This window comes from Tachysurus vachellii, chromosome 23, assembly GCF_030014155.1.
Source record: "Tachysurus vachellii isolate PV-2020 chromosome 23, HZAU_Pvac_v1, whole genome shotgun sequence".
NCBI classification, from domain to species: domain Eukaryota; kingdom Metazoa; phylum Chordata; class Actinopteri; order Siluriformes; family Bagridae; genus Tachysurus; species Tachysurus vachellii.
The window spans coordinates 5,521,560-5,542,568 of record NC_083482.1 but is presented as its reverse complement, the minus strand read 5'-3'; the positions used below and the strand labels follow the sequence as shown (position 1 = coordinate 5,542,568).

General features: G+C 39.5%; 1 protein-coding gene across 1 annotated transcript in view; it reads left to right on the top strand.

Moving 5' to 3' along the window:
• Positions 1-2,321: 2,321 nt before the first annotated feature.
• Positions 2,322-21,009, top strand: part of dgkza (diacylglycerol kinase, zeta a) — a 95,957-nt gene continuing 77,269 nt past the window's right edge. The window contains exon 1 of the mRNA XM_060859198.1: positions 2,322-3,073. Within this exon, the coding sequence (XP_060715181.1) occupies positions 2,889-3,073 (185 nt within the window). The 5' untranslated portion in view covers positions 2,322-2,888. The remainder of the gene's footprint in view (positions 3,074-21,009) is intronic.

Genomic DNA, 21,009 nt, shown 5'->3' with positions numbered 1-21,009 from the left:
TACACAGTTTGCAGAAGGGAAAGGATTTATAATCACTCTTCAGTGTCACCCAGATGAGGATGAGGTTCCCTTTTGAGTCTGGTTCCATCTTGGGCTTCTTTCTCATATCGAGGTTTTTCTCACCCCAGTTGCTCATTTGTTGCTCATTAGGGATCCATTTAAAAATTGCCCTCTTTTATCCTCCTTTTTTTAATCCCATGCCAATAATAGAGAAGAAAATAGATTCATTAAAAAAAATTGTTTTTAAAGCGTCACAAGTATTTCCCTTTATTTACAATATTCCTTTGGCTGTCAGTCACTTGGGAACATGTATAACATTGAAATACTAGATACCAAAAATTAATATATAAAAATAATTAAAATTAATTTTGCAGTCATAATAATTTTGTTATTACGGAAAAAATTAAAATAAAAATAAATTATTAATTATTATAATTAATTATTATAAAAAAACAGTATACAAACGTTTTTATTTTTAGGAGAGGAAAATATAAATTATTGTTGGATGTATTTATTTATTTATTTATTTTAAGAATCATCGCTTTTTAGGTGTCAGTTTCTAGAGGTTCTGTATTTGCAGTAGTGGAATCATGTATCACATACTAAGAGCGGACAGGAAAGTGTACTGTAGCTCGGCTTAGAACGGTGAATATCTGAGCTTGTCCTCAGAGGCGTTTCTGCAGTGTGTGTGTAGCAGACAGCTCCCCTCAGTGGTGACTGGAGACTGGTGGGCTCCCTGAACACACACACTGCTTAAGCCTGCTTTATACGCTGCCATTTTTTGTATAATGTTGCTGTTTGCAGGTGAATTTCACACATCTGTCAGACATTTTAGTGCCACAGCAGCCAAATACAGCTGCTAACCAAACCAATAAGAGGCGTAAACTCCACCACAAGTGGCGGATGATGATGCAGTGTTTGTGTGTGAAAAAGGGATCAGTTCCACCAATATTATGTTATGCACATCATAATGCAGGTAAAGAAGAAAATAATATTTTATTTAGCCACAAACAGCCCCAAACCCCTCCTGCATCTTTCCTCTTCTGCCTTTCCTCCTGCATCTTTCTTCCTTTACCTTAACTCCTGCCCTTTACCTCCTGCCCCTTACCTCCTGCCCCTTACCTCTAAAAATATTTTTTCTCTAAACACATTTTTGCTACTGTAAGTCATTCAATTTCTTCAATTTATCCTCTATTTTGTATTATAGATGATTAAATATCGGTCTATTAGTGATTTTCTTTATTAATGTACATCAGATGCATTAGACATCAGATGCATTAGACACCAGATGCATTAGACACCAGATGCATTAGACATCAGATGCATTAGACACCAGATGCATTAGATTATATTCAAGATAATTTCACTTCCTAAAATGCAGTTGTTTTGCAGGTGTTGTTTTTTGTTCACTCTAAATGCAGCCAGTCAGTTAAGATACCAGTGTAAATGTTTTGTTTGAAGGTTAGTTTTGCTCGGTTAGTTAACTTGTGTTATATTAATTACATTCACCTGTGTCACCTAAATAACATTCAGAAATACAAGACAGGTCGTACTTGCTTGCTTTAAACAAGATTATTAAGCCACAAAGGGAATTAAAAAGTCTACACACCCTTGTTCAAATGGCTGGTTTTTGTGATGTAAAAAAAAGTGATTAATAATTTTTTTTCTTTCTGTCCTAACAAAATTGCTGAATGTTTTTTGCTTAATTTTGCTTAATTTTTATACTATATATTAAACGTTGTAATTTCAGATTGAGGGAGGGACATGATTTATTACTTCAGAAAAAAGGCATTTTAACCGGGTGTATAGAATTTTATATCAACTGTAATAAAAAAATAAATAAAAAAAGATTAATCAAAGTTTTAATGATTTTTTTTTCCCCGTAATCTTTTAAGAAAATCCTAATTATTTGTAATGATCTATGCAAATCTTAGTGAATCACACAAAGTTCAGACTGTTATTAATGTACACCACAGTGGGCTGTCAGTATGTCAGTATAAATGACAGAAAGTCATACTAAACCTGTCATCAGCAAACTTCCTCTTTCTTTAGAACTAATCACAGCTGCTGCTCAGCTCCGTGCAGTTTTCCTGGATAATGACATTGTGGAAACCTACTAGATAATCATTAAAAATAATGAAGGTTAAACAATCTGAGGTCAGTAGAGTGGGAGAGACAGAGAGGAAGAATATCAGTCAGGCATGTCTAAGGCCAGCTACTTATGGGGTCCTTATGGTGTTGCTTTCCTTTGAGCTTGACACTTCCTGGTCTGGTGCAGTGTCTCTGAGTAGAGCCGGCTGTTAGAGAGAGCGAGTGAGAGCGAGTGAGAGAGGGGGGAGAGAGAGAGAGAGAGGGAGAGAGAGAGAGAGAGAGGAAGAACAACTGAAAGCATGTGTGAGCTTGTGTGTGTTTATGCTTGTGTGTTTAGAGAAGCACAATTTAGCAGAAACTCACACTCTGTCTGTAGACGAGAGAAGGAAAATAGATAGAAAGAGCAGTGGTAGTGAAGGAGTTCTTGCCAGAAGGTTTATGAGCTATTGCCGAAGCTCAACTTGCAACAAGTTTCAGCTTGAGATTGGCAGAAAAAGAGAGAAAGAACAGAGAGTCTGGGAAGGGAAGGGACGGGACGGTATGGGAAAGAAGGACACCAGGAACGCAGGAGTCTGCTTGTGGGATTAATATTGCTTGTGGTGGAATGGGAAAGTGAAAGAGCCAGAGAGCTACAGAACTCGTCGTCTGTCTCACTTCGTCCGTCACTCCTTCCTTTGTTTGTTCCTCGCTTCCTTCCTTCGCCCGGTTTTCAGAAGGTGGTGCGGCATGGTGCAGCATGCCGTGTCTGTTATCATTCCTGTCATGAACACGCCGCATTGGACAGCGCAGCTTGAGTGATGTCAGACGACGAGGGGGCGGGGTCACAAGAAGGGGTCGAGGACACAACCTCACCGGCCTCCACCTCAGCATCCTCTTCCACCTCTGACCTGCCTTGCACTGCACCACCGGAGGCCGAGCGGCATGCCGGAGGTCGCAGACATAGTAGCAGGAGCTTTACAGGCTTGAGGCTATTTGGAAGGAGGTGAGTGTGTGTGTGTGTATGTGTGTGTGTGAGATGTCTTCGGTGACAGCGGATAAGAATGAAACTGAAGGTGGGCTTGGGAGATTGACATACAGCCTATGGACCAATAGATAGATAGATAGATAGATAGATAGATAGATGGTGAGACAGAGACACGTTCCTACATGGATGCATGCAATCAAAACAACATTCACCTTCATTTAGGAAGGTCAGCATCTGTAGACTGCGCTGATGCCATTAGAACAGGAGCAGCTGAACACATGGCTCCAAATAAACACAAGCAGGGTGGAACTGGGCACTTGTGGAGTTAGAGAAATCGCACCACAATATACACATGTAAGCGTATCATACAGATCATCTCTAACTGCTAGCTGACTGGATATTAATCAACTGAACACGCATTCTCTAGCAGAAACTGTGTAGATTACATAGTAGATTATTAGTAAAAACCAAATACAAAACCAAATACATACCCGTCCACGTAGTACCTTCTGAAAAGAACTGTTTGAGTGTGGACAGATGGACAACTGTCCAGCGAGCCTGTGCCGCCTACCCTGAGATTCCTGTTTTTGGTTGACCGGACAGGACCCTGCTGTGGTCTGCTGTTGCAGCTCATCCACCTCAAGGTTCAGCATGCTGGAGATACTGAGATGTTTTTCTGCTCACTAGATGTAGAGTGCGCTTATATGCAGACTGGCCTTGCTCCTGTGACCTCACTCATCTGTGTAAACTATTCTCAGGAGATCAGTTTCATTTATTTGTATAGCGCTTTTAACTATTCACATTGTCTCAAAGCAGCTTTACATAGAAATAGAGTTTAAAATGAACTTACTATATATCTCTAACATCTATCCCTAATGCACAAGCAAGGAAAAACTCCCTGAGAGGACATGAGGAAGAAACCTTGAGAGGAACCAGACTCAGAAGGGAACCTCATCCTCATTTGGGTGACACTGAACAGGAAATAATGTAAATAATGTTTTTTTGACAACAGTTTATAATTGTGCAACTCCGAGCTCCTGAGGAACTAATGGGTCATCTCAAATTCTGAGTTCACCACGAACCCAACACTTATTCCTTCCTGCCAATGTATTCAAATGATCGCTGATAAAAACCAGACCATGAAGCTGACTGACGCAACACGATCAGCAGTTTGTAAGAACCTCAGCCTGTCTAGATCATGTTTTTGTCCATTCCGATTGATCCGAATGAGTTTCCGCATCGTGCCGAAACCACACGATTGGCTGACTGGATAACGATGAATACGCAGATGATGGAGTGCATGGATAGATGGAGAGAGATGTGAGAGACTCTTGTGATTTGCATGGGCTGATCGGTTGAATTGGGACGTGATAAATTCATGTAAAGCAGCTCAGATCTGTGCAGAAATTCTATACCAATCAAATAAAATTCAAATTTGTGTGTCTGAGAAATTTGCAAAAAGAGCAGGCAAGAACCTGAGGATATCTCCTGGGTTTTCTGCATTTTACTGGCTGAATAAATGGTTACAGACCTCCAGTCTGAACAAAACAAACCAACACGATGAACCGTCTGTCTGATGGAATCAAGTCGGTAATCTGTTTAATAATCTGTTGAATAGAAGTGTGAGAGGAATGTGAGAGGAATGTCTGATTCCATTTACTGTGCTACAAATTGCTGTTTGTCTTACAGATTTTTAGATTTGTGAGCTGAATAGGCAGTGGAATGGCATCAGAGTAAGACTTTAGTTACGTGAGAATCACCAGCCATTCTGAAAGAACACAGAGAGCTCGCAAAACTTTGATCACACCTGGATTTCTTGTCTTATTGCCAGGCAGTACTAGTCGATTTTCTCCCGAATGCTGGGCAGATATGAAATGTCAAACATCTTCATTGAGGAGACTCTCGAATTCTTCTTGCTGTTCCTTTCTGTAAAGACCTTTGCCTAAATATCTGCTGAGACGCCTTGATTAAACTGGATTACAGTAAAATCCAGACTCAGCTCATTTGGAATCCCAGTCTGATATATCGGCTGTTATCCGCAATGATGTCCACACACACGTGCTCTTATTAGAACTTTCTACATTAATGAAGCAGCTCTGGCCACCTGGTCGAAGACTAAAATGTTTACAAGAAGTAGATCTTGGCTCCTTGGCTTTAAGATTTAAGAGCATTGGTTTAGTATTTCTAAGGTATTGTTAATTTAATGAAACACGCAGCAAGTTTGGTGCCTGCGTGGACTTTTATTTTGACACTGTTTTCATTCCAAAGCCGGAACTCAGCTTTGTGCCTAGCATATAAAGCACAGCATATAAAGAACACCATACACTGTGTGTGTGTGTGTGTGTGTGTGTGTGTGTGAGAGAGAGAGAGAGAGTGAGTGTCCTTACTAGTAAATTCAAAAGGTTCCATAACACAGTAGGAAATGAGGCTCTGTCACATATCACACTTCATACAAACACACACACACACACACACACACACACACACACACACACACACCTGTGAACACACACAAAGACTAAGACTACAAACACACCCCCAGTAGAATGTGGCCAAATGGGACTTGATCTTGTCGTGTGTGTGTGTGATGACAAGTCTTGTGATCAGCCTAAAGTGTGTTCCTTTCTTCTCCTTCTTTTAGGCATTCATACAGCCTGTGTTTTTGTCTGCATTAAATTCATCTGTTCCTACATTAAATTATTCTCTCGATGTTTCTCATCATCTTCCTTGTCCAGAAAAAGACAGATGCAAAGTTCAGGTGTGTGTGTGCGTGTGTGTGTGTGTGTGTGTACATGTGTTTATATCTCGCTGTAGAGTAGCCAGATGTTCCCTTAAGGTTAGGAATATCTGACAGCTTCAATCTCATGGAGTCAGTCCTCACGAGGATCACAATTATAGTCACTTTTTTGGTTTAAAAAGAAAGAAAGAAAGAAAGAAAGAAAAGAGGCAGATGATTATCTTCTGAGGTTATTGTTAAGGTTAGATTTAGGTGTTGTGTGCTGCAGTGTTAATTAGCTGGGCTTGTGTGTAGCTGCTTTAGTGGTGCTGAGACACAGTTCAGCTGTTCAGTATTATGTTTCATGAGCACAAACACACACACACACACACACACACACACACACCTCTACCTTTCTGTCTCGACCCTGTTGTTGATGGATGGTGCAAGAGAACAACACCACCACCACCCACACACACACACACACACACACACACACACACACACACACACACACACACACACACACCAATATAACTTGACTAAAAGTACTAATAATACTGTACTGTCACTTTACATTAGTTTCAATAAAAAACAAACATAATAAATGCATCACATCACATCAAACTTTAATTCATCTCGTATTAGAGTACAGCATAGGCTCCAGAATGAACAAAGCTCAAATGTAACGTTAGCCTGTAAAGTAGCCACTCATCACGATGCCGTTAATCCACCGTATACTGAGTTTATGTTACTCAGTGCTGTGGATTCATGGTAAAGACGCCACTGTCCAGAACAACAACACGGTGGACGCTCCAAAGTTTACAGTAAGACATGTAGATTTAATATATTAGATTAGATTCACTTCTCTAACAGCATGACAGACACTACAGACAGACACACATGCAGATTAAATACACCCGGAGATGTTGCTGAACATTTCGGGAGGAGTTTTCCGACACGGGGGATGTTTAAATACGGAGATTTCCTTGGTAACAAACCGAGAAGGACAAACGAGAGTGAGAAAAGAAGGGAGGGATGTTAACTTTAAACCAGACTGCTTTATTTAATCAGAAATGTAGCTGGCAAAATGCTAGAGAATCAGCTTCAGGGAGGAGACAGTAACTTCACCTCACACCATCCTGAAGGTTTATTGTTTATACAACAGAAGGTGTCAGTTCTTCAGGAACATGTCCCGGAAGTGAATAAAACATCTTGGTATCCAGCACATGATGTACGGTAAATATTACATGAGCAGTCACTTCAGATTTATTAGAAATGTTCAATTAGTCCCAAGAGCAAGAATAAAAAACATGTATCTCTAGAAATAAACTATTAACTTTGGTGTCTTTGTAAATGCAAAACCTCTGTCTCATCCCTCACCCTCTTCTTTACATTTCCACCTGTGCACACACACACACACACACACACACACACACACACACACATTCAGCACTGGCCTCAGGCTTTACTACATCTTTCACTTGTCTGTTTCCATGCATATAGTTTTTGTTCACATGGATGTAGCTGAGATCTAATGAGCGTTCCGATCAGAATTTCCCAATCTGACGTAAGCACACGGCTCGTTAGGGAAGACGAGGGAACAGAAGGGTGGATAAGACGCTCCTGCACCATCATTAGCATTTCTACTTTTAGTCCTGCTTTGACTATATCTCCATATCTGCCACAGCCCAGGGGAGGACGGTATCTGCTTCACAGTCTTGCCTTCTTTCCTCATTCAGTTGAGTCAAGCTGCACTTCTTTTTTTTTTTTTGGCTTCTGTTTATTTTTATTCCACTGAAGATATTTTTAAAGATGATGGACAGTAAATCAAGCAATTAACATGTAAGCAAAGTGGTGAAGTGATATCTGTCGTCATTGTGGCACTCAGTAGGGTTTCTCAGCTTCCTGTGTGCCCTAAGACTGTCTGTGTGTGTGCGCACATGCTGATGGAGTGTTTGCATTGTCTGACAGGTTGTTTGTTGATCTCATTAATGGATGCATGATGGCCCTGACCTGAGAACAGCTCAGGTGAGACTGAGAGAAACACGACATGCCCAGATGAATTGAATTATTTAGTTCCACAAAGCTGTGTGTGTGTGTGTGTGTGTGTGTGTGTGTGTGTGTGTGTGTGTGTGCGCACGAGGTTCAGTAGGGGAGATCGGTCTCTGTCTCTGTTGACAGACTCCATGCTGTGGTTGGACACAGTGATAATTAACCGCATCACACACACACGTCCCAACTGGCTAGATGGATTCTCCATCGTCTTTAGATCAGGGCTTTTTACTCCTTTAATGAACAAGGAACAGTTTCCTTTCCGTGAGACCGGAGATATCAGATATCCGTCTAACCTCTGACACAATTAGTTAAAGCTGGAGACAATATAACATTGATATTGTGATCAATCCCTACAGAGTCTGAAGGATCTTTCACAGACTCCCTGTGGTTACTCGTGTCACTCCCGATAATAATTTGTATATTTATAATCTTGATATTTAGTCCAATTATTTTTGAGGGAGTCTAACAAAGACCCCTTCAAGACTTCTTCAAGACTCCCTCAAGACTCATTTACATCTACATGACGTTCTTATCCAGAGAGATACAAAAGTGCTTTTAAGTCTCTTTCGATAAACACATTAATGCTGGTTCACAGACTTAAGATACCATTAACATAAAACACTGTTCAGTTTTTTTTTTTTTGTTTTTTTTTATATACACATACAATAAACAGGGAATAGATCTAGTTTAAGTTTTTCAGGAAGAGGTAGGTCTTCACTTGTATTTTGAAGATGGTCAGTGACTCAGCTGTTTGGACATCTAGTAGAAGTTCATAGGTAGACCTGCCAGTGAGCTGCAGTAGTCTAGATCAGAGATCAGATCGGAGATCAGATCCTTGTGTATGGATATTGCAAGATCCTGACCTGGGGAAGAGCCACCTGGGATGACCAGCAGTTCAGGTTTACTAGGATTGACTCTGGCGACACTCTCAAGTCTCCATCAAGACTCCCTTTGTTTGATGCAGTAGCTTAGTGGTTAAGGTGTTGGATTGCTGATAGGATGGTTCTGAGTTCAAATCCCAGGTCCACCAAGTGAACCCCTTAGCAAGGCCCTTATCCCTCAACTGCTAATCCTCAGTGAGTGCTAGAAGAGATATTTTTTATGCAAAAACGTTTTTATAAACTACTGCCTAAAAATAATTCTTGTGGTTTGTTGTGACTCCTGGCCTAAAGACAATAACAGTGCTGACTCTCTTCCTGTGATGGTTTGGAGACACTTTAAAAAGATCTTAGTCCACTCTTTAAATCATGCTCTTTTATTTTTCTAGCCTGTGTGCATGTGGTTTTTAAATCAAACCACAGCTTTCAAAGTGAGACAGATTTGAAACATCTTGTCGAAGGCTCTGTCCATTTATTCAAGCCGATTTTTGGCCGAAAAAACTGATGCTTCGACGCATCAGTGACCCACCAGCACATGTAACAGTGGCCCTCAGGTGCTTTTCCTCGTGCCCATTTTTGTCGCTGGTCATGCTGATGGTGTGCGTCATCTAAAGTTTTGACTTCAGTTGCATCTGCCAATGAGAAATAATTATTTATTCTCGTCTTCCAGGTCTGTTGCAATTTATTAACGTTTCACTGCCTTAATTTGAACTGACAAGATAAATACTGACATTTTGCTCTTCATTGTTAATTAGTTGTTGTTTTACTCATCAGTTCTATCCTTTTTTTTCTCTATCATTAACAGATTTCCGACTATATCAGCTTTAGTGTATGGTTTCAGGAAAAACTGTGGCTAAGGCACTGGGTTGTTAATCAGACGGTTGGGGTTCAAGCCCCAGCACTGCCAACCTCTCACTGTTTGGCTCTTAAGCAAGACCCTTAACCCTTCCTGCTCCATCATAGCTGCCCCTGTGCTCTGACCACAACCTCCTCAGTAGGTGCTGTGCTGTAATGTCTATATGGTGATAAGAAAGGCTTCTACACCTAAAAATACCTCACCTACAGTAAGAAACAATGCTGACCTAAACGTTGCTCAGGAGCTCTTGGTTTGCTTCCAGCAACTCTTGGCTAAATGCCTAGCAATTTGCCAAATGCTAAGACATTTCTTAGTATTTAAATAAAACCTATTCTAGCTAACACATCTGATAGCATTTGGCTAATGTCTGCTTTGGCTAACACATTGTCCAACATGAACAGGAAACCCCCTTTCTTGGTCATGTATCTTTTGGCAAACAGAACAGACATCGTCATCCGGAGATTTCGGTGTATGGCTGTGGTGATTTGTCCATTCAGTAAAAAGAGTGTTAGTAAAGTCAGGTACACCAGACTGTATTGCACCAGAAGGGAAGTAGAACGTACGGGTGTGATGGATAGGTGTCCATATACTTTTGGCTGTATAGTGTACAGCTCCATGCTAGGACACTGTGTTAATATTGGACTCATCTATACAGGGCACTGGTCCAGTATGTTGCTATGGTAACCCAATCTTGCTGATCTTGGAGTAAAGCACTGACAGCTTATTTCTGGGCCATCCTCACGTCCATAACACTGAATCAGCCATAACACTAATGTGTGTGTGTGTGTGTGTGTGTGTGTGTGTGTGTGTGTGTGTTGGTTTCAGTGTGTGTCAGTGGTTATGTAAGGAGTGGATTTTACTCCATCTAATTAACATGTCTGTTCTTAGCTGGGATTCATGTTGTTGTGGAAGTTGTTCTTTTGATACAGATATAAAAAACAACTGCTGATCTCAGGTTAGCAGGCATCAGAATTTCACCTTAAGGCTCTACTTTTTGAGGCACATGGATACAGTGCAGAAACTATATAATTAACATCTAAGAAAAAAAACAACAGTGGTGCCTAAGACTTGTTTATACTCATGTATACCTTTTTGTTTTTCTAGATCCTTCTAGCTCAGGCAATGCAGAGCTGTCTTGGAGAAATGGTACAGTCTGAGTGTGCACATTGACGTAGAGGAGCAAAATACTGATTTCTGATTCATGTCACTTGATTTATAACGTAAAGGGAGTGGAAAAAAATCATTAACTTGAATTCTGACCAATTCTTTCCCACTCTCCCACTTTTATTTTTTTCTTCATATTTTGTAATGATTAGTTGAATCTATTTTGCAAGTGATTTAAAAAAATCTCATACTCGGTAAACATGGACACTCGACTGTCCTTCTCGTCGCATGTTTATTATTTGACATGCTCATGTTGGTTTTATCAGAAGGATTCAGCCATTTTTTTCCATGCAGGCTGAAACTCAGGCACTTGTTTAGTCTTTTGTCATTTCGAGACTGGACTACTGCAACTCCTCGGATCACAATTTGTCCTCTGCAAATCATCCAAAATGTAGCTGCATGACTTGTTTTCAACCTGCCAAAGTTCTCCCACACCACCCCACTGCTGCACTCCCTCCAGTAGCTGAATGCATCAGATTCAAAACACAGAGGCTTGCATACAAAGCCAAAAATGGACAGGCTCCCTCTTACCTCAAAACTCTTATCAGTCCTCGTACTTCACTTCACACCCTCAGAGCTACCAGCACTCCTTAACTGGTCCCACCATCTCTCAGGGTAAGAGGAAGGTATACAGCAAGACTCTTTTCTGTTCTGGCATCGAGGTGGTTGAACAAACTTACAAACGTCCAAACAGCTAAGTCACTGGATATCTTCAGGCTGAGTGACGACCTACCGCTTCCTGAAACACTTGGACTAGCAAGTTTTAGGTTCATGGTATCCTAAGTCTGTAACCTTGAGAAATATTGTTACTGAATTTTTTAATGAGACTTTAAAGCACTTTTCTATGTCACTCTGAATAAGGGCGTCTGTTTTGATAATTAACTCATTATTACAATAACAATGCTAATTACTCTCTTAATGACTGTGAAAGTAGGAAAGGTGTACTCATTTATTTGTTTCTGAATGTCGGCGAACGTTTTTGTTGTCATCTGACGTAATCTGCCGGAGAGCGTCCTGTCTTTTTCCCATGAGCGTATCCTAATATTTGCTTTAGCTCAATCAACATACAGATATTTTGTGTCACTTGTGTCAATATATACAGCTGACAATACAGTGTACTGTTACGAGAAGGTAAATATACATCACTCATCTCAGTTAGATGACCAGCTCCATGTTCACAAAGGACGAGTTCAGGGGTGTTCACGATCTTCATCCGCTTTGTAGCTCGAGCAAAAATGATTGTAATGAGTTAAAGCAGCAACAGAAGACCACACCCCCTCCTCTATAGCACATGGTGGTATCTTTATCATGTCAGCTTAGAAGAAACGTTCGAGTTAAATGAAACCTTTAACTACGATATGAACTGAATCTGTTATTTTACTCGAGGAATCCAGACACTCCTTAAAAAGTGGAAAACTTGCACTGGAATAAGATGCTGTTTTTTTGTCTTTTTTATTTTTAGATTATAGCACAATAACTTCTCGCGTTCTCATTTCCGATCGGATTCTGAATCCGACACCCATCTGATACTGTTTTCTTTCAAATTTATTAGCTTAAAGATTTTTACTCTTTTAAACATTGAAAATAAAATACCTATAGTTAACCATAATAAAGTGGAGATATTCAGATTAGTTCTATTTATTTGTATAGCGCTATTATTTGTATGGCGCTTTAACAATTCACATATATTTCTGTTGAGTATAGAAACAACAGAAAATTCAATAAAAATTTTAAATTAAATTGTAAAATTAAGTTACTAGAAAAGGTATTATTTGCAAAAAAGGGGGTTTTCTTTTACTTTTTTTTTTATTATAACAGAAAAAAAAAATACTGACATGGTGGATTAATAAGGACATCAGCCTACTTAGCACATACAAGCTGATATTAAATGTAGAATTAATTTCGAAGATGTTATGAAAACGGGGGGGGGCACGGTGGCTTAGTGGTTAGCACGTTCGCCTCACACCTCCAGGGTCGGGGTTCGATTCCCGCCTCCACCTTGTGTGTGTGGAGTTTGCATGTTCTCCCCGTGCCTCGGGGGTTTCCTCCGGGTACTCTGGTTTCCTCCCCCGGTCCAAAGACATGCATGGTAGGTTGATTGGCATCTCTGGAAAATTGTCCGTAGTGTGTGAGTGAATGAGTGTGTGTGTGTGTGTGCCCTGCGATGGGTTGGCACTCCGTCCAGGGTGTATCCTGCCTTGATGCCCGATGACGCCTGAGATGACGCCTGAGACACAGGCTCCCCGTGACCCGAGGTAGTTCGGATAAGCGGTAGAAAATGAATGAATGAATGTTATGAAAACGTTCTAACCCTAACACCTGTTCATGTCTTCACACTCCACTGTTATACCTAAAGAGGTTAAGCCATCTGCTGCTGATCTTCCATCCATCTTTTAGCGCTACACACACACAAATACACACACACATACATGTTCTTTGATTGGTGGGAATAGATGAAAATCAGCACAAACATCTATTTTTTGCTCTTATCCTTAAATACATTCAGTATGTTGATGTAGATTTTCACCAGAAAAGACCAATTAGACATATTATGACATAATAAGACAAATTATGGAGACAAGAACAACTCCTGATACACACTATATGACTTAATATGAGTGTATAAATCTCAGAATTTATCCCTAATGACTGACAATAATGAGTAAAAACTCCCTGAGACACAAGAAAGAGACCTTGTAAGGAACCAGCCTCAAAGGGACCCTATCCTCATGTGGGAGACACCGGAGAGTGGGATTATAAATCAGTTCCCTTTTAGAACTGTGGACTGTAAGATCCAAAAGTGCAATTGTGTAACCCAGAAATTCATTCTAGTTTTAGCACGAAGTCTGATTGTTGACGTTTCCATTGTAGTCCGAAGTCGTCATCATCATCAGAATAAGCTTTATTCTGCACATGTGCACAAGGAAGGAATTTGGACTACTAAACACTACTGAACTACTAGAATAAAGGAATTTGGACTCTGCCTGATGGCAGAAGTACAAACAGACTGTGTCCAGGGTGCTCGTTTCTTCACCCTGTAGTTGTACAAGTCCTGGAGATTGGGCAGGGGCATAAAGATCAAGAGAACCAGTCCTCTTCTCCACTAAATAATGTTCAAAGTGCCAACAGAATTAAAAATATGTTCAGTATGAGCATCATGTATCTTTAGAATCACAGCAAAAGTTTTTCAACTTTAAGGTATTGGGTCATTTTTGGGCATTAACTGTTTTGGGGCAATTAGGGCTGGGCAAAATCTTATATTGTGATGTGGATCATTTTTTATCTGAAACAATATATGATATAGATATATGATGCAATTAGATTTTATGTAAATGAAACGAACGACAAATCACATCCAAACATACAAACGATAGACGTACCTCCCTTTTTTTGGTACAAGTTGTTCACCTTTGTGTTGAGGAGAGTTTCATCTAGTACTCCATGCTCTCCACACCACTGCTAGCTCCTGGCTCAAACCCTAGTGATGTAAATCATCTGCCAATAAGTGTCTTTTGCGAAGCTCGAAATGAGATCGAAAATATACATCAGTAGACATTTTTCTATCGTTCCTAGGAGCCCTAGTTAGTGTCCTATCAGCGTATCCATGAGGACCGAATACAGCATATACAGGAAGCTCAAAGCAGATGTAAAGCCCCAAGATGGGACAAGCTAGTCCATATCTGTGGGGCTTCTAGGAACAAGTTCTGAACTTATGGTTGACTTCAGTATTCTTGGTAGCAGTAACAAACCTGCACCTTTGGATTGAAGTATGTGTGGTGGATCATCATAGACCAAATGTTCATTCAGATACTGTGTAGTGAGACTGTTCATCTCTAGCATTTTATAATCAGTGTAAGTTTTTGTGTCTCTGTCTTTAGCAGTCTGTTTGTGGAATCTTTCCACAAGAGGGAAGACAGGAAAAACCTGGTCTGCAGGTCTGTGTGACGGATTACTGAAAATGAGTAGCATCTACAGGGATGTGTGCGAGCTTGTGCATGTGTGTGCTTGTGCGTGTGTGTGCTTGTGCGTGTGTGTGAGACGACTTACAAGAAATTGTGATATGTACGTTTTATTTAGGTGTAGGAGGGAGGAGAGTATGAGCTTCAGTGGAAGAAGAAACAGGTGTGCTTATCTCAGAGTAAACTGAAACCTATGTGTATAGGGTGTGTGTGTGAGTGTGTGTGTGTGTGTGTGTGTGTGTGTGTGTGTGTGTGGATTTGATACCTCTGCTGACCTACAGAACGACTAACCTTAATAGCAATCGATAGTTTGTTTGCTTTAAACACAAAATCATCTGTCTCCTGTTTTTGCTAGCTACTTTAGCTTGTCTCTGTTGGATGTTGTGTGTAAAAGAAATAGTTTTTCTTTTTATATCTGGGTTAAACTGGAATAATCCCCCCCCCCCCCCCCCCCCATTTTTCTGCACATAATCATTACACGCGTTCTTTAACACGGTTCACTTTAGAATACAGTTCAGGATTCTTTTAATTGTTTTCAAAGCACTAACGGGACAGATACCTTCTTACATTACAGCCCTAATTCATTCATACTCAGCACCTAGTTCCCATAGATCTTCTAAACAAGCTCACTTACATGTCCCTAGATCTCGCCTTAAATCTAAAGGTGAGAGAGCGTTCGCAGTAGCTGCTTCTCTCCTGTCAATCAGCTCCCTCCAGACACCAGAAATGCTCATTCTGTTTCAGTCTTTAAATCTAGGCTAAAACAGACCTGTCTTTATTGCTTATTGGTAACGTATCACCTCCTTTTACATCTTTCTTTTTTATACTCTTTGTTGGATAATCTACTGTATCTTGACTGTGTTTTAATTTTACTGTGTTTTGAACAGCACTTTGTTCAGTTTGAGCTGAATTTAAAGTGTCCTCTATAAATAAAGTTACTTACTACACATTTATTTTTGTTGATTTTTAGACTGTGTTTTCCTTATTGTTTATGATTATAATGTACATATTCATCATTCATGTGATACATGATGCCCTGCTATCAGGGTGGATATTCCCTCCACACCCAGTGTTCTGATCCGCAACCCTGACTAGGATAAAGTGCTTAGTGAAGATCATCACATGGTCTATACTCCTCTATCTCACTGTACGTGCTTTTCTTGTCAATTCCTATAGCTTTTTTCCATATTGTTCTTATTTACATCATTAGATTTGATCTCATATATATATATATATATATATATATATATATATATATATATATATATATATATATATATATATATATATGAGAGAGAGAGAGAGAGAGAGAGAGATTTACTATTGTTCTTATTTACATCTATATATTTATATATCATATCTATATTTTTATATCTAATGATGACCCAATCTAATGATTTAAATAAGAACAGTAAAAAAGATTCAGGAATCAACAAGAATATATATATATGATGCAATCTAATGATGTAGGGAAAGTGGGGAAGACAGTAGGGGAAAAAAGCTATAGGAATTGACAAGAAAAGCACGTACAGTGAGATAGATGAGTATATATCGTGTGTGTGTGTGTGTGTGTATGTATATATATATATATATATATATATATACGTTTCCTTTCCTTTATATATGCTTCTGCATTTTGTTGTAAATGTTCTCTATGAACTGACTTACTTATTTAACTTACACAGTATCTCTGTTGACAGTATCCCTTCAATCATGGTCTTATCTGGTGGAAAAATGTAGGAGTTCTACACAATGTGTACATTATTGAATCCAGTCTAAATGAAGGCATATAATGAAACATTGATAGTGTTATGAATTTCACACATTCAGTTTTTAAAGTATAATAAAATATACATATAGCTGAAGGCTGTGACGTCAGTTAAGACATTCAGAACACTACATAGCTGTCTCATTGATGCAGTGAAAGCAGATGATAAGGGGTTTGCCATTGCAGATGTCTAGCAGTGTTAAATATAGCAAAGAACTGGACCGTGTGTGAAATCTGCCTCCAGGAAACAGAAGGGAAGCTACGTCTTAACGCTGAGCTCTCACAGAGCAGCCCATTGGGATACAGCCACCTGGAGTGTTGTGAAATTGCCATTGTACGCTAACGTTATCATCCATTTCTGGCCTAGATTTCTCACACAGTGTTTCAGGGATTGATGAGTATGGCTTGTTCAGGTGGGGCTTATTAAAAATCTCTGAGATTATTGTGTACATTCTGGTCATACAGAGTCTATTAAAGTTTCATTTGAATTAAATAATTTTTTTGAAGTTAGAATAGTAAAGTATTTGGGGTGTGTGTGTGTGTGCGTGTGTGTGGTATGGTTTTTATTTGTTTGATGAATGTTGGTAGGAGATGCTTTGGAAAACTCCAACAAATCCTCAGACTGTATTTAATGCTCAGGTTGTGTGGTAGTGTGCTGAAAGTGTCATTGCATTGTACATTATTTGGTGTGTGTGTGTGTGTGTGTGTTGTTGGCATCGATTTATTTGTGTGAAGCAGAAAGCCAACGCTCAGGGTGAAGTAGTTGATACAACAATATAATATGATATTACATATTACTTTCTATTGGCAGGGTCCATCATTTACTTTAGTATCTGTGTAGATGTTAAAAATATTAGTAAAAGCCTAGTTTTTGGAGGTCTGTTTGTTTGTGTGTGTTTCAGACTACAGACTGGTCCCTAGAGATGCTGTAATCTTAACCGCTGTTTACTTGCCCTGTCTGCTCAGACTTGCTCACAGGTCTCACCAGCATACTTCACAGTGTACCAGAGAGGATGATCAAATTGCTGTGTGTGTGTGTGTGTGTGTGTGTGTGTGTGTGTGTGTGTACAAGGGTGAGATATGTTAAGCTCTGCCACCATCTAGTGGAGCAGAGGCAGACATTCAGGAAGAGCCAGGAACTAGATTTAGAATTGTATTTATTCACCATATAATGTACAATAACTCTTTTTTTTAAAACCTTTATTTTTACAGGCACGTCATTAAGAACAGGTTCTTATTTACAATGGTGGCCTGACAAGTGGAATAACCACTTAGGGAAAGGGAAGTGGAGCTAAAATAAATACAAAACATTAAAAATACATATAAAGTTGTTGGTCAGAAATATCAAATATTACATTCACCCTCTTAGAACTATGCATGCTGGTAATTGATAAGCTGATTGAAACACCAGATGATGAAAAATAAGTTATAAAATTAGTGCTATTGAGCAGTGTTACTAATGTTAAATGAGTCTCACACTTCGGCTTAAACACAGCATGGCCAAAGGGTTAGGTGACTTAGAGATTATGGGGAAGGCAAGAATGGTTGACCAAGTTCACTGTATGTCAGCGAGCAGAAGGGTTGATGGTGTTGTTCTGTAGTGGGCTGACCTATTATGGCTGTTAGGCCACAAGCTGGGCTTCTCCTGATAACAAGGGTAGCAGACAGACTGTCCAGTGGGACATGGGCAGAACTTACCTGGGTCTTTCTAGTGCTTCCTAACTTGTGGACTTACACAGAGATACACACTGCATACACAGTACAGTGTGTCTCCTGCAGTTTGCCTCGTCTCTGACTGAACTGTGGCTCTTGTCTCTCAGTTCTTTTCTATTAATTTTAAGAAATAACTTCTACTTTTAATATATACATTCAGCATATTTATACTACAATTATCTACATATATACAATATGTTTGGCTCTGGTTAACATCTGGTCTTTTGTGTTTTGGTTAGGATTTATGACAGTTGATGCTTAAGTGTGTGTGTGTGTGTGTGTGTTTCCACAGTGTTATTTGGTAAGTCAACACCTGGATTCCATTCTAATTTTAGCTGCAGTTGCGGAATAAGATGTTAAATAAACAAAGTGAGTCATTTTGACTTGATTCACTTCATCCTTAAAGCCCGTTTTATTCACAGAGGGACTCCCAGTTAGTCCTAGTGAGAAGTGAGAAGCTATATGAAAAGTCTGGTATCGTTTGTGGATCTCAGAAAGACTCGTGGGGTAAAATGATGCATTGCATTTAGTATAGAAACAACCATGATCCAGTCTTTCTACTCCTTTCAGTTCCTATTAAATGTTCAGTTTAATAATCTTAAAAAAAGGAAACGGTGTTTGCTTGTAAAAAATAAGTGTGATATTCCGAAGAAACTCATAGATTCAATTTATTGAGAAAGTCACAAAGCAGGAGTTTCTGTTAAGCAGGTGTGTGTTTTGTACTTTTTGCAGCAGCACCAGATTGTTTCCTCATGCACCAGCTAACCGAATTCACTGTTAGATTTCAACAGCTGCTGAACGGGTTTTATCTACAGTACTAACCTCTTTTTACAGGGAATAAAAGAAAATCTTGAATAACCTGAATATCACCTTTCAGTTTTTACATTTGATCTATATAGAAATTTTCCCTTCAATACAGCATGTTTGTAATCCTTTTATGATTATTAAGTGGACTATAAAGGCGTTATAAAAGTAAGTAATTAGGTTTACGTAACTTCTCTTATGTAGCACCAAAATATATAACAGTGCGGAACAACCTGCTGTTGTTATCGGCTTACTTCTGTTGGGTTCGAGCTGCGTCATGCTGTGAAATACAAATGAATAACAATAGTAAACTCAACCAACTACTAAAAATAATGTTGGGATGACAAAATGTTTTCAAGAGCATACGTCTTATTTCAACATACAACGTGTGGAAGTCTGCTAGACTCGAAACAGGCCGAGTGGTTTTACTAAAAACAAAAGCTGCTTCAACAAAGGATTAGTTTAGGGGTGTGCAAACTTATGTAACTCTGTTCCTCCCACGGATGTTCTCTAAAATGTTTTGGATTGAGGGTGTAAAAAGTTTTGCCCTGATTGATCTTGGTTTCGTTTCATCATTTCTTGGTTATGGTCATGCTGGGTTATATTTTTAGGCGTGAGCTGCCAGTGGGGAAAAAAAATCTACCACGGAGCAGAAAAAGATACGAGTTACAAGCCATGTGAAGATATTACATCACTATGAAAAAGCCTCGTTAGACACTACTGCATGGAGGAGATGTGGATCGTCTGTATAACGTAATGATAAATGTCTAGTGACCCTCCAGATCAGACACAATCCTCTAGTATAATACAAGTATAAAAAATCCATAGCACTTCATTAGCACTGTTTTATTATTAGCATTAAACTTTTATTAGCGAGTGAAATCTAGCAGGTGATGACGGTCTCTTGTGAGCGTTATTAAAGCAGCCAGTCTTTTAATATTGCAGATCATTAAACTGGAGATCAGTGGTTTGGTTTTTAAACACCACTTAATAGAGACTGTATTTAACCTTTGAGGTGTGTGAACATGCCTTTGCTTTCTCATTAACGTGCGGTCCGGGTTTGATTTCTGGTACGCTGATCCTCATTACGATCTTGGTGCCTTAGTATCTTAACTATAACAAGGATTTCATTCCATTTAGAAATTCAGGCAGCGGTGGCCCAAGTGTTGAAGGCTCTAAGCTTACTGTCAGTGCTTCAGAAACAATAACGGCCCAGTCGGAGCCCAGACATCAGTACAGTTGAGAATCAGTGGCATGTCTGATGCACAAGACACTGTATTTTACATTCTGCTGTTAGACAAAATCACAACGCTCACAGACTTGATTTTGAATGGTGTTCTCCACTTTGTGTAAATGTATCTCCCTATTAACATGTTGATTATTTCAACTCACACTGAATGTGTTCAGAATGAGAAAGGGGAGAGAAACATGGAGAGACAAAGACAGAGAGAGAGAGCGAGAGACAGACAGACAGACAGGGAGGGAGCATGAGAGAGAGAGAGAGAGAGAGATACTGTAAATGTGTGTGTTTGTGTTACCAGCTTGTGAAAAACAGCATGTTTATGAGAATTGTGTTTTTTAAAGCTTTTCTCCTGATTGCAGATAAAGACATAGTGTTTATTACAGCTCTCATAAAATGTCTACTTTATTAAACAATCTGTTTTAGCTAGACAGCTAGACAAGCTAGACAGATCGACAGACAGATCTACAGACAAAAGATTGAAAACGTGGCTGGAAAGTCGATCTGTCTGTCGATCTGTCTGTTTGACTTCACTGGAGTGAACCGAGGTGCTTTAAAAGGGCTTTATAAATAAACTTAATTTGACTGTGAGACACAAAAGGTGACTGCCAATCAGCAGAGTTGCCATAGGAGACTGTTAGAGGAGACATAGGAGACCAGTTTAGCTCCCACTAACCCCCAACACACACACACACACACCAGTCACACTTTACTCACACTTTCCCTGATGAGTCACCCTTCATTGCTCTGATCATATTGCAGAAGAAAGTCATATCATAAAAAGAATGTGGAATCACA